The sequence below is a fragment of the Leucoraja erinacea genome, chromosome 17, assembly GCF_028641065.1.
Source record: "Leucoraja erinacea ecotype New England chromosome 17, Leri_hhj_1, whole genome shotgun sequence".
Taxonomy (NCBI): domain Eukaryota; kingdom Metazoa; phylum Chordata; class Chondrichthyes; order Rajiformes; family Rajidae; genus Leucoraja; species Leucoraja erinaceus.
The window spans coordinates 19,012,893-19,038,398 of record NC_073393.1 but is presented as its reverse complement, the minus strand read 5'-3'; the positions used below and the strand labels follow the sequence as shown (position 1 = coordinate 19,038,398).

At 40.1% G+C, this 25,506-nt stretch overlaps 1 protein-coding gene across 11 annotated transcripts in view; it reads left to right on the top strand.

Moving 5' to 3' along the window:
• Nucleotides 1-25,506, top strand: part of cnot1 (CCR4-NOT transcription complex, subunit 1) — a 145,052-nt gene that overhangs the window by 26,651 nt on the left and 92,895 nt on the right. For all 11 annotated transcript variants that reach the window (XM_055648724.1, XM_055648723.1, XM_055648725.1 and 8 more), the window contains 7 exons: nucleotides 5,896-5,994; nucleotides 8,571-8,639; nucleotides 8,757-8,811; nucleotides 10,564-10,767; nucleotides 11,703-11,871; nucleotides 13,758-13,884; nucleotides 15,793-15,903. In XM_055648724.1, the coding sequence (XP_055504699.1) occupies nucleotides 5,896-5,994; nucleotides 8,571-8,639; nucleotides 8,757-8,811; nucleotides 10,564-10,767; nucleotides 11,703-11,871; nucleotides 13,758-13,884; nucleotides 15,793-15,903 (834 nt within the window). The remainder of the gene's footprint in view (nucleotides 1-5,895; nucleotides 5,995-8,570; nucleotides 8,640-8,756; nucleotides 8,812-10,563; nucleotides 10,768-11,702; nucleotides 11,872-13,757; nucleotides 13,885-15,792; nucleotides 15,904-25,506) is intronic.

The window sequence follows — 25,506 nt, the reverse complement described above, 5'->3', positions numbered from 1 at the left end:
TTAGTTTAATGTTGGTTTGTAGCTCCATCAAACTAATTTTGTTTAGTTGGAAAATCAAAGTTCTTTGTCTTTTTCTTCTCCCATTCTTTAGAAATGCTCTGTCTTCTATTGACCCCAATTTAAGTTTATTTCTAATTCCTAGCCTATAACTCCTGTGTAACTCTAAATCATATCTACACATTGGTCAATGTTATTAAATTGTACCCATTTATTTCAATTTGTCATTCATTTATCTTTATTATTCATTTTGTATTAGCTGATATTTGACACTTGTTTCTCATTCCTACTGCCCCACCTTAAATAATTAGGCAGATTATAATTATCTAGCTATGGTAACTAGCTCCTTCGTCTTACTGACATTGAGGGAGAATTTGCAGACACCATGTTGGTAAATTCTCCATCTCCTTCCTGTACCCTGTCTCATCATTGTTCAAAATCCGGCCCACCAAAGTGGTGTCATCTGCAAACTTAGAGGGAACGAGAGCTAAATTTGGCTCCTCAGTTGTGAGTATTTAAGGAGTTTAGTAGGAGCTTGGTTAGTAAATATGCAGGTGACACAAAACAAATACCGTAATTCGGACCTTCAATATGATCATGGCTGATCATCTAAAATCAGTACTCCGTTCCTGCTTTCTCCCCATATCCCTTGATTCCATTCGCCTGAAGAACTCTCTTGCATACATCAAGAATACATCAAATACATGTTGTATTGCACTGTGATGCTAATGTGCCTTGGAACTGCCAAAAAAAGCTGCTGGAAGTACTGTTAAACTATAAGCAGTCCTTAAAGCTGCTCTGACAATCAATAAAATCTTGGATGATCTTCTAAAATGGTTTTGGTTTCCCACATTCAGATAATCTTTTGTTGCTTTAATGTCCTTGAATATTTTGTATTCCGTCCAAGCAATCCTCTGGGTTAGGGAATTCAAATCATTCAGTCTTTTAAGAAATGCAAATTTACCTCATCCTGATCCTAAATGTGCAATTCTGAGATGGATCTCTTAGTATTTTGCCCGCAGAAAGGAATAATGGGCCCTGATCATTATTCCCTCTGAATATTATGGTTTGCTTCATAAACTCCAGGTAAGTCACCTGATATAATAGCCAATTTATCCCAGCAATCAATCTAGTAAACATTTGTTGCATTTTCTCCATCTTGTCTAATGAGACCAAAAGAATGACACAAGGATGCAGCTAGTAGAGCTGCTCCATTTAGCTCCAACAACCCAGGTCTGATCCTGACCTGGTGGTGTTTGTGTGGAATTTCCACGCGCTTTGTATGACTACGTGGGGTTCCTCTGGGTGCTCCAGTTTCTGCTCACACCGCAAAGGTCCATCATAACCTATACCTGTACATCGGCAAGACCAAGCGCTGGTTTGGTGATCGTTTCGCTGACCACCTCTGCTCAGTCTGCCTTAACCTACCTGATCTCCCGGTTGCTCAGCACTTTAACTTCCCCTCCCATTCCCAATCTGACTTTTGCCGCCTCCATTGTCGGAGTGAGGCCCAGCGCAAATTGGAGAAGAAGCACCTCATATTTTGTTTGGGTAGTTTACTATTCAATGGCATGAACATTGACTTCTCTAACTTCAAATAGCCTCTCTCCATCCCCTCCCTCTTCCCAGTTCTCCCACCAGTCTTACTGTCTCGGACTACATTCTATCTCTGTACCACCCACTCCCCTCGCATCAGTCTGAAGAAGGGTCTTTACCCGAAGCGTCACCCATTCTCTCCAGAGATGCTGCCTGTCCCGCGAAGCTACTCCAGCATTTTGTGCCCACCTTCCAAAGGCATGTGGATTGATAGGTTAAATTGGGCACTAAATTGTCTCCAAAGTAGTTGTAGAATCTGTGGGGAGTTGATGGGTATGTGGGGAGAATAAAACCGGTTATGGTGGGATTAATGTAAATGCAGATCCTTAATGTTGCTATGGACTCTAGTCCGAATGGTCTGTTTCCATGCTGTCTCGCCCTATGAGAACTCTACATGTATTCTCGCCAAATTTCTAAATAATTAAAGCAAGATATTCTGCGTCCGTTGTAATAAAGACTAGCATAAATATTATTTCTTATTTCTTGCAATAACTTCAAGTTAATTGTTTTATTTATGTACTAAATTTCCAACTTCACCTGCATTTCAGTGTTTATTGGTGTGGCCATTCAAATCAAATATCCTACTTTGCATTCTTCCTTTGGAATAGATAAATTTCACTTCTGCATCCAATTCTCATCTAGCCCAATGGCTTATCCAGGCTGTAGCATTGCCACTTTCATTTCACTGCACATCTCGTATGTGTATGTGACAAATAAACTTGACTTGACGTAGACAAAAGTGCTGGAGAAACTCAGCGGGTGCAGTGGCATCTATGGAGCGAAGGAAATAGGCAATGTTTTGGGCCGAAACCCTTCTTCAGAGTTTCTTTGTATCCTCTTCCAAGTTTACCTTGGATCATCAACAAATCTTGATACATTATGCTCTATTCGTTTGTCTACGTTATTGATGCATCTTGGAAGGAGTTGAGACCCAGGCAAGTTCTACCAAAGTACTCTAAAGATTGCACCCTGCTTTTTAAAAAATGATTTGCTTGTTCTGGTACTTTACCCAGTCTGCCAGCCAATCCTTGGCCCATGCTAATAGATCAGAAATGGTTGACCACGTTTGATTGTATCATTTTGGGTGTTCTAAAAATGTGAAAGCAGCTCAAGTAATTTGGCAGGGTTCAAGGAACATTTTCCATACTGTTTCAACAGATTCCTGGATCTCAGTTTTAAAACGGCAAATTTAATTTACGCTGACATCTGTTACTTTTAAAAGCGAATGAATGTTGTCATTCATTGCACAGAACCACTGAAACTAGCATTTAAGAGTGTTATGAGCAAATATTTCCAACAGCTTAACTGCTTGGATCTCATGGCAGGGAAAATGCAGAAACAGTTTTCTAACTTACTGTACTATCCCATCATATGGTGATTGATAGGGTAACACATTGTATAGCAGTTTGTTTACCTTCAAAGAAATTCTATTTGCTTCTAGGGGACATATATTTTTATTTGACAGTACATTGCAGCCAAGATATATTACAACCCACTTTTTAATTGAATATCTTTGCACATATACTTTATTAGATCTATGAGAAAGATCTAATAAAATCAGACAAATTTAATCATGTGAATTTTTATTTTTACTGTGTGGTATAGTAGTCAGAATATGGATGTAACCGCAAAGTATATTTGCAAATTTTTGTATGCTCAAATTTTCATAATGGGTTTGATGTTAGCTGTTATACATAACTTGGACAACTTGATGTACAGTTCTCCTCGGAGTCATTGACTTTGTAGTTTAAACATCACGTTAGTTTTCTAAGCTAACCTGGTAGAGGTTTCAGGCCAGAGAGAGAAAAATAATCATTAATTCCTTTTTTGATTTCTGCTCCAATGAGTCGGGACAAAATGGTGCTGCTTTTGCTGTGAAATGTGCTGTACTGTTCTATGCTCCAAACTGTCCTCACCAATTTAATATGTGTAGGAAGGAACTGCGGATGCTAGTTTACACCGAAGATAGGGACACAATGCTGGAGTAACTCAGTGGGTTGGCAGCAACTTTGGAGAAAACGAAAAGATGACATTTCGGGTTGAGACCCTTCTTCAGACCGAAGAAGCGTCTCAACCCGAAACATCACCCATTCCCTTTCTCCAGAGATGCTGCCAGATCCGCTGAGTTATTCAGCATTTCGTTTCTGTCTCATCAATTTAATCTTCATCTATCTTCAATTAATTCTGCAGCAATCCCTGAAAAGTATTCTCCTTAAGATGCAGTGCTTTTTTTTCTTCCTTCCATCCCAAATATAAATCTGATGGATTGTGTGAGAACCACACACCGGCAAATCTACCTTCAAGTGAATCTGAATTATTTTTGTTGCCAGTTTCCACAATGATGTTTATTGCATAATACAATTTTCAGAGTTGGATTATAATTTACTGTTTTATAATGGTGTTAGTCAGAGTTGACTACAAGAATAAGAATGCAAAACAAAAGATGATAAAAGAATTCCTTTCCCCCCAAATGCTGGCTGTAGAGCTCATAACTCGCTTTGCCTTTTATCAAGAGAAACTAGATAATTCTGCAATATTCAGTAAATATATTGGGAGCTTTGCTGGGCTCAGTGGTAAGTTAACAGTGCAAAGCTGAGGCTTGAAGTTATTTTGTGCAGTGAGGTTCATCCAGACTGATCCAAATAAGGTGACCATAAGTACTATGGTGTATTAAATTTTCAAAAACATTGGATTCTGCAATTTTATGTAACTACATAAAACCCTACCAGCCCCCCATTCCCTCCTGTGCACAACTGGGAATTGCACCTTGCACCTACATTCCTTTCTCTAGCCTCATCATTTGCAACTCTTCATACTTTTAGTGTCTCACCTGTGTCCCCCCCCCCCCCCCCCCCCCCCCCCCCCCCCCCCCCCCATCTATACCCTTTGCCCTGAATCTGTCTACCAATTTCCACCTTCCCCTCACCTGTATTGACCTATTACCTGCCAAGCCTTGTCTCACACCTCCTCTCCCAGCTTTCTATCCCCCCCCCCCCTGAAGTCCAGGCCCTAATCACTACCTATCCATGTTCTCAGATTCAGATTCAATTTTAATTGTCATTGTCAGTGTACAGTACAGAGACAACGAAATGCATTTAGCATCTCCCTTGAAGAGCGACATAGCAAACGATTTGAATAAATAATAATAAGTGTCCGGGGGGGGGGGTGATTGGCAGTCACCGAGGTACGTTGTTGAGTAGAGTGACAGCCTCCGGAAAGAAGCTGTTCCTCGACCTGCTTGTTCGGCAACGGAGAGACCTGTAGTGCCTCCCGGATGGTAGGAGGGTAAACAGTCCATGGTTGGGGTGAGAGCAGTCCTTGGCGATGCTGAGCGCCCTCCGCAGACAGCGCTTGCTTTGGACAGACTCAATGGAGGGGAGCGAGGAACCGGTGATACGTTGGGCAATTTTCACCACCATCTGCAATGCCTTCCGGTCGGAGACAGAGCAGTTGCCATACCATACTGTGATGCAGTTGGTAAGGATGCTCTCGATGGTGCAGCGGTAGAAGTTCACCAGGATCTGAGGAGACAGATGGACCTTCTTCAGTCTCCTCAGGAAGAAGAGACGCTGATGAGCCTTCTTGATCAGAGTAGAGGTATTGTGGGTCCAGCAGAGGTCATCGGAGATGTTGACTCCCAGGAACCTGAAGCTAGAAACACGTTCCACCTCCGTCCCGTTAATGTGGATGGGGGTGTGCGTGCCGCCTCTGGACTTCCTGAAGTCTACAATGAGCTCCTTGGTCTTCTTGGAGTTAAGGGCCAGGTTGTTGTCAGCGCACCATGCTGCTAAGTGCTGGACCTCCTCCCTGTAGGCCAGCTCATCGTTGTTGCTGATGAGGCCAATCACCGTTGTATCATCTGCATACTTGATGATGGTGTTAGTACCATGTACAGGTGTGCAGTCATAGGTAAAGAGGGAGTAGAGGAGGGGGCTCAGCACACAGCCCTGTGGAACGTCGGTGTTCAGGGTGAGGGTTGAAGAGGTGTGCTTGTCTAACCTCACAGACTGGGGTCTGTTGGTTAGAAAGTCCAGTATCCAGTTGCAGAGGGAGGGGTCGATGCCCAGGTTACCGAGTTTGGTGATCAGTTTTGATGGTATAATGGTGTTGAATGCTGAGCTGTAATCGATGAACAGCGTTCTTACGTAAATGTCTCCAGGGATGCTGCCAGACCCGCTGAGTTACTCCAGCACTGGCTTTTTTTTTAAACTATTGTGTATGAGGTGTTTGAATTTTTATTACTTGGGTACATTTAGGCTGTCTTGAATTATTCTAACCTTCTTCCAAAAACTATTATTGCAGACGCAGTTTCTGATTCAGGAGTGCGCGTCGCTGATTACCAAGCCAAACTTTATCTCGACGCTGTGTTACGCCATTGACAATCCATTGCACTATCAGAAGGTAGGCACTGGTTACAACCGAGTACTGTACTTTGGGATGTGTTGACTTGAATCTCTCATACCTGTAAATGAAAAATGTCTTATCAATGTACTTTGAAAGTTGTAGAATGGAGTGTTTATTAGGAGTTAAAATCTCATTTAATTTTACTTGCTGCATTGAATTCAACACTGTTCGTTAGTAGAATGAAAATGGATTTTAATTAAACTTGCTAATTTAAGTTTGATTCTCTTGAGGTATTATGGATTTATCATTTTATCCAAGAATTGTCTTTAATATTCAAGCCTCATTGCAGTGGATTCCATTCTGGTTGTCACCAGATATCACATGTCTGTGCTTGTTGGTCTTTTTCTATATTACAGTAAAGGTGTTGTAATAGCTGCACACTGCCTGTCTTGCAGTTTCTCATTGTCTCTAAAACTTCACTTTTCTGCATCCTTAAGCAGTCTGTCACCTTGTGTGGCTCTGCCTCATTCTTGCTGAGTTGGAGTTGTCTTTATTTGAGTTATAGCTTCATATCCTGATTTCACATGTTATGGTTATTACCAATGCATTATTCAAAATTATTGGTGAGTAAAGCGATTCTGTCTGATATCTCTGATATTGGTAACTCTTGTAAGATTTATTCTGATAGGTGTATAAATCTGTAACTGAAGTGGTAACTTGAAACAAATCATTGGTATTCATTCATTTATGTCCAGTATGGCACCCTTGCAAGTCATGCTTTCAGAATGAGAGAATGCTGGTGTTTGAAATTATTTGCAGGAGTTCAGGAATTCCGATTGAACTATCTTTATGGTATGTTGGCATTCATAGTAAGTGGATTTGAATACGTGTACAGTTACGCAAAGCCTTGTCGCGATCACACTTGGAATATTTAATGTAGTTTTGATCTTGCCTAAAAATGAACATTCACCAAGTGCGAGAAGAATTGATAGTGATCCAATAAGGTAAGAAAACTATGACAGGCATAGGCAGTCTGTCTGTGAGGAAAAAAAATCCTCTGGCAGAGATGAATAGAACTTGCTGTCAGAATCTCGGGTTATATTGCAAGAGATTTGGATTGATGTGATCCTGTGGAATTTGCAACTGCATGGGGTTGTAGAAAGAGGTTGACATTTCAACACAAGTTATCAAATGGTATAGGGAAAGGGGACATTGGGGAAAGTTCCAATCATATTGAATAGCGAAATAGCTCTAAGAGAAGAGTGATCTCCTTTTACTGTTTCTGAAATGATGCCTAAGTCACATTCTTGTGCCAGGTTGGCCTAAGGCCAACCCTGCATCCGACTGGCTGATGGCATGCAAGATGTGATGCAAAAATTGCTCTTCAATTGGGCCAGTCAAAGCTTTGGTTGAATTCGAAGAGATGGATTTATAAAATGGAAGCCAAGTTTGACATATGTTTTAGAGTTCTTTAAATTTTATCTGGGAGAGAATTGATGTTGGGGGGGGGGGGGGGGGGGGGGGGGGGGGGGGGGGGGGGGGGTGGCTAGGTGTTGTGGTATACGTATGTTTTTGGAAGGTTTTTCGATAAAATGCCATATGTTGAATTACATTTAGAGCTCGTGGAGTTGAGGATTATATACAAGTATGGTTTAAAGTTATTACTGATGTTTTTTTAAAGTAAGATTAATTGTATCTTGGGTTGGCAGACAGAGACTGGTAGGATGTCACAGAGATTGTTGCATTGACCCTGACTATTTAGAGTCAACATTAATTTGGTTGGGGAACCAAATGTTACATTTCCACGTGCTGACGAGTAGCGATATGGCAGTTTGAACATGGTATGAATGAATGCGCCACAAGGTGATTCAGTGGAAGAAACATGTCTGAGTATTTTTTAAGATTGGGAAATGTTGATTATTCAAATGGAGCTGGTTGTCTTTGTTAACTTTCAGTGATTTATGCACATGCGTGAATGGCTGGTGATTTGGAAATGGTATGGTAATAGTACAAATGGTATGTTATCGTTCATTGCTATAGAATCTGGGTAGAATAATAAGTTGTCTATGCTGGTTACATATGGCCTTTGTCAGATAACATCTGGAATTTTCTGATGGATATATTTGGTTTAGAGGGGGATAAAAATTTGCCAGATTGATTCTTTTGATTATTTGTAAGGCTCTGATCGTCTGGAATTTAAAATGAGAGGAGTCCTCATTGCGATGTACTGCGTACTTAGATGGACTGGACAGTGTAGATGCAAGGAGGATGTTTCCCTTGGCAAAGGAATCTAAAAGTAGCAAATGGGGGAAGACATAGAAATCTCGGTTCAAAGTAAGGAGTAGACCATTTTGGATTGAAATAGAGATTTCTTGTTTTAGAGGGAGAGGAATCATTGTTCTCGAGCCTTGGGGGCTATAGACACCCTGTCATTGATATTATTTAAAACTTAGATTGATAGACATCTAGATATCTGAAGAATCAAGGGAAAAGTTTTTGTCTTACATCTTGAAGTTTTCCATTTTCCATTTGCTGATTCAGATGCAATTTCCATTGGATTTTGTTTTTAAATTTCTAATTTATGTTTAAATTTCTTATCCTATACAACCCAAGTTTCTATTTCTACTTTACAGAGTCTGAAACCTTCACCCCACCTGTTTACTCAACTTAGTAAAGTGCTCAAGTTAAGCAAAGTCCAAGAGGTAAGATAATATGGTAATATATTGCTGTTCTGCAGGCTTGAACCTTGCTTCTCTCCGATTAAAATGTATTCACACCACAGACAGTTCTGTTTTGATTTATGGACGACTGTGTTTCAGGTTATCTTAGGCCTCGCCTTGCTGAATTCTTCTAGCTCAGATCTGCGAGCGTTTGGTGAGTGTTTTGTTTATGTAAATTATTTTCAACCTGTAATTGAAAGCTTAAAAGAGAATAATTATATTTGTTGTACAGACAGTTTTATCCTGGACTTCAATGGTTTAATGGTTCAAGATTATTGGGTTAATAACATTTATCTTTCCCACTTTCCCCTTCAGCTGAACTTAATAGTTTGATATAAAATATCAATCGCATAATGTTCATAGTCAAGTCAAGTGAAGTTTATTTGTCACATACACATACGAGATGTGCAGTGAAATGGAAGTGGCAATGCTCGCGGACTTTTGTGCAAAACAACCAAACAAATTATAAACACAATCATAACACACATATTCATAACACACATAGTGTGGAGCACATAGAACACAAATTGTCAGAATTGCTCAAATGCTTGAAGTTTGTTGGAAATATTTGTTTAAAAACAGCAGTGCCATTTAGAAACTTAAAAGCAATGAAGTTGTACGGCAAGAACCAGTAGTTGATTGAACTTAATATAAGGCTCCCAGACAAAAAACGAACTTTTCTTAAGTGTTTGGTGCTTAGGATAGTTTGCTTAACTGCTTTTGAGTTAAACTTGACTGCTTTTGAGTTAACACCAGTTTGGTCTGGTGAAATACCTTGGATATGCTCAGATGTCAGATGCAATATGACGAGTTGTCTGTTACGCTTACAGTAGATAAAGTGGAAAGAATCACTTGAAGCTGGTGATTTTGGTTGGTCTAATTTAGTGCTATTGTCAATGATTTGTGTAAGGAATCCAGACTCACAGGTTGAAGCACAAGCATCTTTATTGTTCAGATCATTAACAGCTAAGCAGTTCATCACACATTCACACTGCTACTCTGACTGGTAGACAGTGGGTTGGATCCAACACTATGAATGTTATAATTAGGCGCGGTTATTATTACTAAGCATTCTAATTGGCTAACATGCTGTAGCCAATCTACGTCTCTTGTTCTGTAAATGAAATGGGGTTAAAGCTAACTTTAACAGTATTTTCAATACTCTTCATTGCATATTACAGTTAAAAAAAAAAAATCTCTTCCCAGTTCCTTAGTGGTGTTTATATTTGGACCAATTTTAGAAACATTTCTCGTTGATGGTTGCAAGTTTAAGATTATCCATGAAAGATCATTCAGTTTGCCACTAATACCAGATTCTGTATTAAATTACTTTGATTGATATGTTTTTATTAGATTATTATAAGTAAATTTCAAAATAAAATGCTGAGAGCCAGCTTTCTATTTAATCTTTAAGAAATTAATTTTAATAAGTCACAGCAAGATCTTTATTTATGTGTATTTGATTCAACAGCAAGAGAGCTGCAGTACTTTGTAAAAAAACCCCATCTAAAACAAAATATTTTCATTGATGTTTATATGATATATGAATATACGATATCTATATGCATATGATATCTGTTTCCTTGAGTTGCAAATGGGTTTAATTGCCCTCCCTGCTACCCCTCATACCAAGTGATTTATTCTTTACCAGCTCAGAATTTGCAGGCTGGATGTAATATGCCCTGTTCTGGAATGTTGCATTTATTTGGAGCTTCCAAATAAGTACCACTGTATATGCATTATCATTCCTTTTGTTTTGTCCAATCTTCTCCTACTGGAAGATTCAACAGTCAGAAGTGATCTGAGAATTTGTAGGGCTGAAGTTCTCTGTACCTGCTGGTCTAACTATTGAGGCAAAATTTGGGTTACTTTTGCTGCTGTGTTAAACCCCTCTCTCCAATTTCAGCTCTCCAATTTGTGAAACAGAAGCTTCCTGATCTTCTGCGATCCTACATTGACGCAGACGTGAGTGGGAACCAAGAAGGTGGCTTTCAGGATATTGCAATAGAGGTCCTGCACCTGCTCCTGTCCCATCTTCTTTTTGGGCAAAAAGGAGCATTTGGTGTCGGACAGGAACAGATTGACGCTTTCCTTAAGACATTGTGCAGAGGTAAGTAAAGCACAGTTGGATGACCCTATGCACCCAGACTGTGCTATGCCAGAATGGGAAATTGTGGGTAGTTAAAATCAGTTATATGCCCTTATTAAACTATTGCAGCTGATGTGAGGACTAATTTGTTTTTGTTGTTGTAGGGTTTATAGAAGCTTAAGTGAATCTGAAAAAGAGTGAATCTGTGGAATAATTCTTGATGTTATATCTAATCTTATCAAATATTTACGTTTGGGGGATTACTACTAAGTTTGTTGTCCATTCACGTTTTCCCAGGAAACCTTTTCTTTGAACCGTGGTATTCTGTGTATGGAAGGTGCTTGCTTTAATATTCTGAACTCTAATATTATAGTAGAAAAACACAAAATGTGCAACACAAAAGGGGCATGAAATCATTTGGAACTTATTGAATCCTGTAAACCTATTTCAGAAAATAGTTTACAGGATTGGAGGGAATGGGGGGAAAAAGAGGTCCTTGGTTATTAGTTGAATCATGTATAATGATTAGTAACATCCGAGGCATTTTCATGTGCTTTGATCACCAACTGATACTTTGTTCAAATGGGATTTCCTATTTTACAGAATAGTGAAGAATATAAGTTTGGGTTTAATTTACTCTGTTACAAAACTGTAATGTAGTTATGCACCCTCACACTTTGGATCGGTATCGAATGGCAAGGGCACTCTATGCTGGGGGAGAAGTAATTGAGAGTGATACCTGGAGCTTCTCTGACAATAACTTGATTGTGATTGTACAAATGTGGGTAGGCAGACAAAAAGTGCTTAGATGTTCAATGTTTGTTGGGAATTATTTTTAATATACTTTCCAGATGAATACTAATTATTTAGTGGGATCTCAATAGTCCCATTGATTTATTTCAGTCAATACTTCTAAGTTACTACTTTCTTGATACATTATACTTTTTTTGTACCAGATTTTCCGCAAGAGCGTTGTCCTGTGGTGCTTGCACCACTGCTATATCCTGAAAAACGGGACATTCTGATGGATAGGATTTTGTCTGATTCGGGAGGGATAGTGAAAACGACGATGGACAGCTCACTAGCAGATTTTATGCAAGAAGTAGGCTACGGCTTTTGTACAAGGTATGTAAAAATTTACTTGTAGCCGACTTTTGGGTTAATACTAAATACTACAAACATCATTGAGCAAGACTAATGAGTTCTATTGGAAGCTGCTGAAATATTTCCCAAGCTGTTTGTTCATTGAACTCCTTCTGCCCGAAGAACAAGTTACTTTGCTGGAGTTCCTTGAATGGTTTTTGTCTTCTGTTAGAAAACCATTTTCTCTGATAAACCTAAAGCCAGAGTTATGAAGATAGGAGCTGTATTAATACAGATAAAATGATGACAAACATTGAAAGGCAATTGGTTTTTAACTATAAAGTATGGCTTGAGTTACTTGGAGCTTTTTTCAAAGTGTAGGATGGAAAGATTAAGTATTTGGGAATTTTATTTATGAAACAAATAGTTAATGCAATTCTAAAGAATTTTAACTGAGTCACTTGTTGTATAATGACAGGGTAGAATGTGTGTGCCTGTCATTGGAATGCAGATGGCATATATCGCGCCAAGAAGTAATGGGTATTAGGGTCTTCGAGAGAGAATTAGTGAACCAATTTTCACCAGAGTAAATAACGCTCCAATTTGTAGGTGTTTAAAATGATGACAGTTTTAAGTATTAGTGACTGGAGGGTAAAAATCTTAAGATAATTGGAGAATAATTAAAGAAGTGAGATAATAACTTGGGTGGGTCAGGCAATAGAATGGCCTGCCAGAAGCAACAATGGAAGGATAATCCTGTAATACTTCTTGAAGGGGAAATGGGTAAATATTTGAAAGGAATTATGAAATGTGCAGGCAAATAAAACTAAATGAAGAGCTTTGGGGGCCATTCCAGTGGCTGAATAGCAGATTGTGTTATAAAATTCCAATTCCAAATTTTGTCCTTGAGCAAATCACCATTTTATAAGTATTTGGCACCCGTATCAAGCATTTGAACCTCTTGAAATGACCTGGTGTCCAATTTAAACAATTTTTAACGCTTTCCTCCGCAAAAAAAAAAACTTGCTACTAATGTGAATGGAATACATGCACCCAATTTTTTACTATGCCTCAAGCAGCCTCTTGTGCTCTTTTTTTTACTTTATTTCATTCTTGCTATGAATAAGGACACAAGCACTGCTTGGTAAGCCCTGAGTGGTACGGTTGCATAACAAAACATACATCATTGGAAATCATGGCCATAAATCTGTCTGGATGTAGAGTATCGTGATGTAGTTTATAAATTGTATGTCACCTTTGTTAAAAAGGGAGCATTAATACAATTTTTCCTCAACATGCTCTGATAATAAATTCACTACATTAATAGCCTCTGAAAGTCCATTATAAAAGTGGACGTATCTGTTTGCTTCCTCAATTGTAATCTACTAAGTTTATAATTGAGAATGCGTGTCTTACACTACTTTTTTTTATGTGCTTGGGCTGAATCTATGCATCTATCTTTCATTTGTCCTTTACATGACAAATGTTTCACAACAAGATCAATGTTACGCACTGAAAGTAAATCTGCATTGACATCTTGATTGTCAATTCTAGCCCTTGCAAAGTCTATTGTTGAAGATTGTGGGGATTTAATCTGTGTTGCATATGGATGGTTTGTAACCTGCTATCAATATTGGGGTGCTACTACATAAATTACTTAGATTTGTGTTTTGCTTTAGTTAAATGGCTTTTACTTGATTGTGTGCAGTTGGAGAATGTCAAAGTCACTTTTTTTCATAACATTGTGAATTTAAAGTGTTTCCTCCAGTGATGGAGGCATGCATATTCTATAAATGACATTGATGAGCATTGTGACTTTGCATGAAAGTTCATGTTCAAAGTAATCCATTAGTTTGTGCAAAACTGAGAAAAAATTATCACATTTGTTTAGATTATTTCACCACCAGAAATTGTACTTTTTTTTGCAGCGCTGAAGAATGCCGTCAGATCATTTTGCAGTTCGGAGTTCGGGAAGTGACAGCTTCTCAGGTTGCCAGGGTATTGGGAATGATGGCTCGGACGCATTCAGGCTTGACTGATGGCATTTCCTTACAAGTAAACATAATTTCAGAAAATAAGAATATATGAAAAGCTTTCAGTAGAGTTATTAAATTAATGTTTCATTATAGTGTGGCTTTCTTACTGTACTCTGAATTTGTTGACTTTCCATTTTTGTATGGTCCACTATCTGTTTGTAATTCTGATTAATTTCTCAGCTGTGAGCCATTTCACCACAATAGTGTGCCATAGGACCAAGGTTCCAATCAGACCAAGAAAATTGTTGCATATTTCCTCTCCAGAGCACCTACATGTATAGCATCTTTTTGCTGGTGGATTTGTAATAGCATTTACCCAAGTTTGTGACTAAATGTGTTTTATCGATATTTTGAAAATATCCCTCCAGCTCTCCCTGAAACCATGAGACAGATCTTCCCGTTGTCCCCAAAATTGTTGATTTTACTCGCTAAACTGGACAGAATTTTTGAACGGCGGAAAGTCTGTCAATTTTTATGACGTTTTGTAGCACTTAGTTGGGAAAATTAGCACTCAGAATTAAGTTCAACTCATTGATTTCAATGAGAAGAAAATAGCCAGAAGTTGAGTAGTTGCAAAAATGGTGCACTGAGCAGGGCAGAATGGAAAATCTTGGATTAATTCAATTGTACAGAATTGCACATATTCAAATGTACAATCTAGCTTTTTATTCCGGGTGTATTCACTTCCCTGGAACATTTTTTCAGGCCCTCTCAGTTCACACTCGCCCATGCTTTTAGATTTGTCCATGCTTTTAGATTTTTGCCAATTTTACTCAGACATGTCAATATAAATGAGGCCTTGCATTACATTATATTGTGAGGCAGCACTCCCTTAATGAACATTTAACTGTAAAGATGTGCACTAGTTAATCACTGGAACGTTAATGTGCGTTGTCTTAAAAGTTAGGTGAGGCACAAACTGGTATGGGACTTGTGTCGAAATACCAGCGCTGACATGATATTTGTTCACTGGCTAAAGCTGCTGAGATAGAAAAGGAGCGGTGTTGTAGAAAGTTGAGTGAGGAGTTGTAGAAAGCACTAAGGAGCTTTCTTATACTGACACGTTTTTAATGGCCCAACCTGGAGTGGGCATGGACAAGTTTGGTAAAATTATTGATTGACAAGATTAAGTACATGCTTGAGCTCTGTATTCATTCAATGTTAACAAATAGACTAATAGGTATACTATTCAATGGGTGGCACAGTGGCACAGAAGTAGTGCTGCTGCACTCACAGTGCCTGAGACCCGGGTTTGATACTGACTATGGGTGCTGTGGGCTTTCTCAGGTTGATCGGTTTTCCTCCCACATTCCAAAGACGTGCAGATTTGTAGGTTAATTGTTTTCCATAAATTGTCCCCAATGTATGTAAGATAAGAAAGTGAGATAACATAGAACTAGTGTACAGGTGGGCCGAAGTGCCTGTTTCCACCCTCTATCTCTAAAACTAAAACTAAAGCAAGATTATGTATTCTCCCTGTTCATTTTATAAGACATAACTAAATTGGTAATTTGTTTTGCGATAATCAGAGTTATACAGCATGGAATCAGGCCTTCAGCCCAACCTGTCCATACTGACCAAGTTGCCAGAGCTAATCCCATTTGCCTGCATTTGGTTCATATCCCTGTAAACCTTTCTTATCTATGTATGCTTCCAAATGTTTTTTAACTTTGCAATTGTATTTGCCTCTACTACCTCTTATGGCAGCTCGTTCCATCTACCATCAATGTCTGTGTGGAGAAACTTGCACCTCGGATCTCTTTTTAATTCTCTCCCTCTCAGCTTGAACCTCTGTCCTCTATTTGTAAATCCCTACTCTGGGAAAAGACTGACCATCCATCTTATCAATTCCCTCATTTTATAGCATGCAGACTTATCACTGATTAGTTTTTTTACTTATCAATGAAAGTTTTACTTGTGTTCACAGTCTATCTCAGCCCCTGGAAGTGGAATCTGGAGTGATGGAAAGGATAAAACTGATTCTGCACAGGCCCATACTTGGAATGTAGAAATATTTATTGATGTTGTGAAAGATGTGGTAAGTTAACAATTGATATTTTAGAGAAAATGCTTTTTACATTTTTGATGCTGTCAAATATAATTTAAAAAGAAAATGCCATTTACTTAAATTGTAAAGAGTGGCGCTGTTGATGTGGGGGTAAATTTGATTTTGTCTAGTTCATCATGCTTGAAACCATGCTTGAAATATTAGATTTTCTGCGTTGGTCAGAATGACAGATGCTGAAATCTCATTATGTGCAATAACAGGCGATATATGATATTTTTGCACTGAAAAGGTTACTGCTTAGTAGCACTCCAATTCCAAATGTCAAAAATGCTTTTTTTCCACCTCTCAATGGCTATCCATTAAAAGAATATTGATAAAATGTTGTTCATTTTGTTACATCACAGCACAGTTCAATGATTCTGCTTTTCTATAATCTGTGCTGTAGTTCCATTTATTTTGGTTGCTTAACCAGAAATGACATAATTAATTTGTCACCTTAACTGACACAACTAATTGATTAAGCAGAGCTGCCTTGGGAAACTGGTTGCATTTAAGAAAGATCTGTCACCATCAAGTTAGGAATGGTGAAAAATGCTGGCCTTGGCAGCAATGTTCACATCTCATTAATAAGTTGCAGAGGATATGTTTTTTTGATCTTTCAATAGCATAATGCAATGAAAATGGCTTGAACAGGAGATTATCTTGCCTATAGGCAATGGAGCTTGAATAGAAATGTCCTATTTTTCTTTTACTGCAAAGGTGCATAGAGGTAATTAACTCAATTCAACTAGATTGGCATTGGAGAAAATGTATTGAGTAGTTTTGCAGGTTCTCATTTGTGGAAGTGATTATAAATCAGTGGTACATGTTAATTCCAGGGTTCTGACTGGAAGATTTTGGAAATTGTCCTCCTTTGAGGTGATATTAAGAGAACAAGGCCAGCATCGGAAAAATGATAATATACAAAATACATAGGGCTTGGATGGGTACATGCAGGCTTCTGATGGTTTCTTCTGTCTTAAGAAGCCTTACTAGATTCAGATTCAGATTCAACTTTAAATGTCATTGTCAGTGTACAGTACAGAGACAACGAAATGCAGTTAGCATCTCCCTGGAAGAGCGACATAGATTATGATTTCAATAAACAAATCTATTTACATGTATACAGACATAGTGTTTTTCCTGTGGGAGGAGTGTCCGGGGGGGGGGGTGTGGTGGTTGGCAGTCACCGAGGTACGTTGTTGAATAGTGTGACAGCCGCAGCGAAGAAGCTGTTCCTGGACCCGTTGGTCCGGCAACGGAGAGACCTGTAGTGCCTCCCGGATGGTAGGAGGGTAAACAGTCCATGGTTGGGGTGAGAGCAGTCCTTGGCGATGCTGAGCGCCCTTCGCAGACAACGCTTGCTTTGGACAGACTCAATGGAGGGGAGCGAGGAACCGGTGATGCGTTGGGCAATTTTCACCACCCTCTGCAGTGCTTTCCGGTCGGAGACAGAGCAGTTGCCATGCCATACTGTGATACAGTTGGTAAGGATGCTCTCGATGGTGCAGTGGTAGAAGTTCACCAGGATCTGAGGAGACAGATGGACCTTCTTCAGTCTCCTCAGGAAGAAGAGATGCTGGTGAGCCTTCTTGACCAGAGTTGAGGTATTGTGGGTCCAAGAGAGGTCATCAGAGATGTTGACCCCCAGGAACCTGAAGCTGGAAACACGTTCCACCTCCGTCCCGTTGATGCGAATGGGGGTGTGCGTGCCGCCCCTAGACTTCCTGAAGTCTACAATGAGCTCCTTGGTCTTCTTGGAGTTAAGGGCCAGTTTGTTGTCAGCGCACCATGCTGCTAGGAGCTGGACTTCCTCCCTATAGACCGACTCATCGTTGTTGCTGATGAGGCCAATCACTTGTATCATCTGCATACTTGATGATGGTGTTAGTACCATGTACAGGTGTGCAGTCGTAGGTGAAGAGGAAGTAGAGAAGGGGGCTCAGCACACAGCCCTGTGGAACGCCGGTGTTCAGGGTCAAGGTTGAAGAGGTGTGCTTGTCTAACCTAACAGACTGGGGTCTGTTGGTTAGAAAGTCCAGTATCCAGTTGCAGAGGGAGGGGTCGATGCCCAGGTTACCAAGTTTGGTGATCAGTTTAGAGGGTATAATGGTGTTGAATGCTGAGCTGTAATCGATGAACAGCATTCTTACGTAAGTGTCTCTGTTATCGAGGTGGGAGAGGACGGAGTGAAGTGCCGTTGAGATGGCATCCTCCGTACTATTCTTGCGGTAGGCAAACTGATAGGGATCCAATGTGGGGGGTAGGCAGCCTTTTAGGTGCGCCAGGACCAGCCTCTCGAAGCACTCGGTGATGATGGGGGTAAGTGCAACTGGGCGGAAGTCGTTGAGGCTTGCCGCAGTGGAGTGTTTTGGCACCGGCACGATGGAGGTGGTTTTAAGGCACGTGAGGACAACTGCCTGGGCAAGTTACAGGTTGAAGATGTCAGTCCAGACGTCTGTCAGCTGCGCAGCATAGGCCCTGAGGACGTGCCCGGGGATGCCGCCAGGGCCAGCCGCCTTGCGTGCATTAGTCCTACTCAGTGCCACGTTCACGTCGTAGGGGGTGAGTGTGAGGGGTTGGTGATCAGCAGGGAGCACAGCCTTGATGGCTGTCTCTAGATTGTCCCTGTCGAAGCGGCCATAGAAGTGGTTAAGCTCCTCAAGAAAGGAAGTGTCGCTGGATGTGGGGGTGGTGTTGGTGGGTCTATAGTCCGTGATGGCCTGGATGCCTTGCCACATGCGTCGAGGGTCGGAGTTGTTAGGGGTAAACTAGGGGATCACTGTCCGAAAATAAGAAATCAGGAAAAGTTGTTACCTCTGAGACAGTGAATTATTGGAATTCTCTATTTGTTAAGTCTCTTAGTTCAGTCTATTGAACATCATGTATAGGAAAGAATTACGGATGCTGGCTTAAATTGAAGGTAGACACGAAATGCTGGAGTAACTCAGCAAGACAGGCAGCATCTCTGGATCATCAGAGATGCTGCCTGTCCCGCTGAATTACTTTGTGTCGACCTATTAAACATCATGATATATTTTAAAGGACTCATGGGATGTGTCATGGAGGTTAAAGATCAGCCATGGTTTCAGTGTGATTAGACCAATGGGCTAAATGGGCAACTCATCTATTTTTCCAAGTTCTTATATAAATTAAATGGTGGATGTTTTATAATTAGTGCTATTTATACAGCCCTCAAGTTGTTAACGGAATTATAGATATTGTAAGCAGGTATGTGCAAATAGATTAGGGACGGAGGAGCTATGCTCACACCAGTGGCTTCAGTGCCAGACATTCCAACGTAAAGGGAGTAAACTGTAAAGGGGGTGTTTTCATTTAGGGATCGATTGGTACATAATGACAAGACCGTGGATAGTTTGCTGCTTACTGAGACACTCCAACAAACGTCTCTCAGCATTATCTCCTCACTTCATTGGTAATGCTTTAGTTGAATTTTGGAACCAGAAGGTCCGATGCGCTATTTTTCGAGTTCTTAACCGGCAGTAATAGTCACCGTCCCTCTTCAGTCTGAATTTCTTATTATAGTGTTGGCAAAAATAAATTTTATGAACGCAGGAAAATATTTTGGAACGTGCTTTATTAATCCTAATGTATAAAATGTTGTTCTATAGTGCTATGCACATCTTTGGATCGTAAGAAGATGTCTCAAATATTATTACATCTAAGGTTTACATACAATTTTGGTTCAAAGTTTGATAGGTGTTCTGGACCCTTCCAGACCTCTGCAATTCTATGATTTCCCTTTCCACTCATCCGGTCCATCCCACACTTAAGCCATTGTATGCAGCTACTCTGTTAAAACATATGCAACGAGCACTCAACATGTTTCATAATTCCTACATTAAATGTTGTGGATGGACACATTTAATCGTCACACCCGATTTTATCCCTGGAATTTTATCAACAGAAATTGGCAAGCCACCTTGATGGTATATCCCTTCTGATTTTCGCTGTTTCTTGTATCTGGTGAGACAGCCATGCAGCCTGTACTAAAGTACAGTTTTGTTTCAAATACCAAGCCCAATAAGTGGACCAGTCAAGATTCTTTTGTGCTCGAAGATAGAGTAACTTAATTAATCTGAAAAAGGGTCTCGACACGAAATGTCACCCATTCCTTCTCTCCAGAGATGCTGTGTGTTCCGCTGAGTTACTTCAGCATTTTGTGTCCATCTTCGGTTTAAACCAGCATCTGCAGTTCCTTCCTGCACATTCTTTTGTGTTTCCTGTCTTCTTGGAGTGTAGAGAGGCTCCATAAATCTAGATATTGATTTGGTGAAAAATGGTTAAGAAAATTATATTTCCAAATTGGAGCCAGCATGAAACTGATCTTTTATTTGCCTTGACGTAGTAGTATGAAAGTCAGCAGAAAGTGAAGAAAACCATTGCTTCTGTTTCCAAGGTGTGACAATTCAGGTGTAATGCAATTTAATGCTAACCCTGGTAGCATACCTCACCATGCCCAACCTTCCTATCCCAGCCTGTACAGAGATCTTGCTTGGCCAGGTAGCTCAAATCATCAGCAGTTCAGGTATTCTGAAAACTTTTGCTAGAACTGGGGAAAACCCAACAACGTCTAGACTAGGAAATTCCTTGCATGTGACGAGGGACTAGCAAATGGATGATTGGAAGGTTGCCAGCTTGGGGAGCATTGATTTATTCTGCCTGTGCAGCCAGCTCTTGATAGAATATAAATACCAATCAATGTGTTCAGTCAATGGTTTAGACAATCTGATGGAAGGTACAGAAATCAAGTTTCAGGGAAAGGGGGAAAAGGCTGAAAGTCAGATTTCCAGTGATACTAGAGACCAACATTACATTTCAGAGTTCCTGCTTGCTGTCGGAAATACAACCTGTTGCATTTCCACAAAATTTGAGGAATATAATTTGGACAGCACACTTTCATGTTCTGGCAATTGCACTGAAAACTTCTCAGCTGTAATTAATCATTTTTGAATCAGTACTTGTCTTGGTGTGTAATCTATTTTGTTTATTTATGCTAAACTCTATAGCCAAGTAGCAGAGATATTACTATATTAATCAGATGAGGAAAAGGGATATTTTGATTGATTATGGACCCTTCCCAACAATATATTTGAGAATGACCACTAGACATATAAACACTCAATGGGGCAAAACCCAGAATACTTTTTACAGATGGCAAGTTACAAAGCAAGTACAAGATTATTAAATACAAATTTAGCACTTGTGAATCTGTTGGGAGAGTGTGAATATGGTCGCCAAAGAATACATTTGAAGCAAATACTGGATTCATTTAAAAATTAGCTACATTTTATCCTTCGAAGGAGCTGGTGAGATAAATGTTTATCACAAAAAAGGATCAACATCTGCTCCCGAGGTATTTGCTTTTGGATTAAATATGGCAGCTGTGATGTACCAACTGCCTTTTTTTATTGATGTTTGCTCATGTCAGGTAATTGAAGTTTAATGGAAGGATTGAAGAAAAATATGAAAAAAATAGCTTTTTTTCTGGCCAGAGTGGTTTCCTATTTTTGTTTATTGCCCAATGGAACATTGCCAAAAGTATGACGGTTTTGAAGAGTCCAAGTGGCCTATTTGAAGGCTGATGTTGGGAGCTTTATCATCTGTTGATGTGTAGAATAAGGAATGTAAATAGATAGGGTACATTTTTATAAAAAGGTGTGTTTAGTATATCTGTCTGATTTTAATCATGTCTTTAATTGAAGAGATGTTAAACAGTAACTTACCGCTGTTCTAATTAAATTTTGTGCTGTGTCTTATACTTATGGGATGTGACAAGTTAGCAATTATCTCAAATAACAGAATTATTACATCGTTTCACAGAAGCCAGTCATTTGACCCATCAATCTACGGCTGGCTATATGTAAAATATCCAGCTATTCTATCTCCCAAACCTGCATATATTTGCCTTTGAAAATCGTACTAACTCCTTAAAAATAAAATCTGCCACCTATGACTTTTCCGTCAGCCTGCCTACTTCCTTGAAATCTATCAAAACCTCCTCATAGTTTTATGTTTTCCGCAGATTTGAAAATTAGGCCCTGTGCACTCAAGTTCAAGGTATAAAGAAAAGCAGTGGTCTTAATACTGATCCCGATGGACATGCTGACACTTGCCTTCAGTTGAAGGGCATCCTGTAACTACTATCGGTTTCTTATTAGTTAGCCAATTTTCTGTGAGTCGACGCATCTTTTGAAGCCACTGGCCCATTATATTGGCAAGTGGCCTTTGGAAGCCCATAAGTATCTCATCAATCACATTTTCTTCACCTCCTCTTGCTTCATAGGAACACACTATCACTATATGTAGCCACAATTTGTTTTAGCAAAACTATGCTGGCTTTTTCTAATCGATCTGCACTTGTCTAAGTTACTGCTGATTCTGTCCTGGTTTATTTTTCTCACCACCGAGATCAAACTGACTTGCAACTTTGTTCAAAAAAGGTATAACAGTTGCAATTTCTGGCCCTAGGTATTCTAATAGAAAGATGTTTGGAGGATTATGGCCAGGACCACAGAAATGTTCTCTTTCTTGAGCAAATGGAATGTGGGGGGTGGAAGGATGGTGGGGGAAAAACAGGAGCACACCTGGACAAATTGAATCAGTTGTGATCTTATTGAATGACAATACTAGTTCAAGGGACCAATTGAGGTTACTTGCGCTGACACAGGAGTAAGCTCCACCGCCCACTGTCCTGCTATTCATCGCCTGCTGACCAGCTCTGCTCTATGATCTTCGCTCTTGAGCTGTCCTGCTTCTGGCGGCAGTCTGAATCTAAGGATTTGTGGGAAGCGGCTGACATGAGCGAGGCCGGCGAGCGGCAGTAGAGAGGTGTTCAGACGGAGAGCACTGCCAGAGGTGAGCGGGCCGGCAGAAGGCACCGAGGTTATGGCCAGTTCCGCTGTTACGTCCCGGCGGCCACCCAAGCTACTTCTCTCCCCAGCCACAATGCGGTGGCTCCGTGCCCAAAGCGCCACGGCAGGAGTGAGTGAGTTGCTGGCATGGTCACCGACCCTCTTCTTCTCAACGCTCCTGCCAGTGCTGACCCGGACCAGACTCCCCACACGCTGTGTAAGGAACTCTGTCCACCCCCCAGCGGCGGTGTCCTTTTCCAGCCGCTTCCCACCAGCTGCCAGCAATGAGGGATAGACTTGGCTATCCCTCAGTACAGCAACATCGTTCTTGATGTTGCCATACTGAGGGATAGCCAAGTCTATCTTTCTTGGCGAACAACCTAACCGTCGGCCTCCAAGACACAGGAAAAACGTTGCGCCTTATTTTTGGGTAAAAAATAGCGTCTTCAATGCCGGGAAATAGGGTAAATCTTTTCTCCTTCATCCTTTGGTCCTCAATTCCCCTTCCTCTGAGCAAGAGACTCTGTGCATCCATCCAATCTGTTCCTCTCATGATTATGTACACCTCTATAAGCATCTTCAATATTGGAGCACACCTTAGAATATCAGTCTGCAGTTTTGTGCAGATGTGAATTGTTTTCCATGAAATGCCAGAGATTGAGGGGCGGCCTGATCGAAGTGTATAAAATTATGAGACGTAGATAGGATAGACAGTTGGAATCTTTTTCCCAGAGTGTAAATATCAAAAGACGAGAGGCTGTAGTTTTAAGGTGAAAGGGGTAAAGTTTAAGGAAGACGTGTGAGGTTTTTACACGGAAGGTGGTAGGTGCCTGAAACACGCTGCCAGCGTTGCTGGAAGAGGCGGATATGGTAGTGGTGTTTGAGAAGCTTTTGGGCAGATGGGCACATGTTATGTTGGGAGTTGAGGAATACAGTTCATGTGCAGGTAGATGAGTTTCTATGCATTATGTATGGCACAGACATTATATGCTGAAAGGCCTATTCCTGTGCTGTACTTTTCTGTTCCAACAAGTAGCTAGAAAATTGTTGTTATCTATCTATGTTCACCAGAGAAACTGCCTGACCTGCTGAGTTACTCCAGCACTTTGTCTCTTTATGTGTTCAGCATCTGCAGTTCCTTGTTTCTACTCTGAATCATAAATTCCGTGGTATTTAATTCCCCTTGCTGATGTTGATTTTCTCAATTACTTGCTTTACCTGCACGTTTACCTGTTGTGAATCATGAACCCAGATCCTTCTGCATTTCAGATTCGGCAATCTCAACAATTAGAAGTCAAACCTCTCATTTAAAACATTTCAATATGTGTTAAGATCATCTTGTGAGGGCATGGAGATCCCATAATGTAACCAATGCTGTTAAATTATGTCCCCCCCCACCTCCCCGGTCTAAATCTCAGCTATATTCGGAGTAAGTGTTTTGAGTCACACAAAACCATTCTTTAAAAACTGCTGTTTTATTGATCTACATTTTGGGATGGGAACTTGTGATGCAGATATGTTCTTTGAAGAATTTAAGCTATTTTAGGTGAAGCACTTTTCCCCCCTGCCCCTTACCGTTCAATCCCACGCCTAATAAAAATGGCGTGCAGCCATTCGTTAAGTTTTCAAGTGATGACAATAAAAACAAGCCAACAACATTGCTATGGACTAAAGATCCACCTTTATTTTTTTTTAATGGAATGGAAATTTGCTTTTTCTATTAGCTATTGCTATTTTGGATTCCAAATGACACATGCAGTGTATAGGATCAGGAATTATCATTATACCGTATTATAATAACACTTGTAGATTTTATTTCCTGGGTAGAGTTGTAAAGTCTGTGTAAAAGAAAAACAATGGCGAAATGCTGTTTCTGACCTTTATTCAAACATTACAGCGTCTAAGTCATGGAATAGAGAAAAGTAATTAATAGTACTTGGATGTGTGTGGTTTAGTGAAAAGAGAGCCAGCATCAGTGTACGCCTTCACTTTGACTTTTACGATGGAAGGAATATCATTGAAGCAGCTGAAAATAGGCCACTGCTGTGTCGAATGCCTGCAGAGATCAAATGGTGCTGGGATAATTGACCTGTAACAAGAAAAGCCACTTTCCATTTGTTGGTTATTTTTCCCTTGATGTCCATTCATTTCAGTGCTCCTAATGCCACACTTAGTCATATGTTTTCTTGATATCAGGGATATCAGGGGCAGTCATTATCTCTACAAATTCACCTATTTGAATTTGGACCAAGGCTTTAATAAAGTGGTTCTGGTGAATTCCACACAGAGCATCAGTGAATATTGATGACTAAGTGGTGCTTGATGTCACTTGCTGATAAGTGAAAGTATCCTGGGCAATGATTGGTCAGAGATGAAAAGCATGGAATAATCTGAAATAAATCTGAAAATGCTAGAAATGCTGAGCTGGTCAGGCATAACTTTGGAAAGAGGAACAAAGTTTGAAGTTGAAAGAGGGTTTTAACAAATGATCCTTAATATCAAATGTTAAAGCTGCTGCCCTGTTCACTGATGCTGCCAAACCTACTTGGTGTTTCCAACATTTTTAGTAATTAACTGGATTGGATTTGCGATCTTTGTTCAGCAGTGTTTCCCAAGGGTTGGTCTAATGCGCACAACCTAATGGATATAAATTACTTTGAAGTTTGATAATAGTATCATTACAACATTTGTTTTACATAGCACAAAAGTAAAAGTGAGA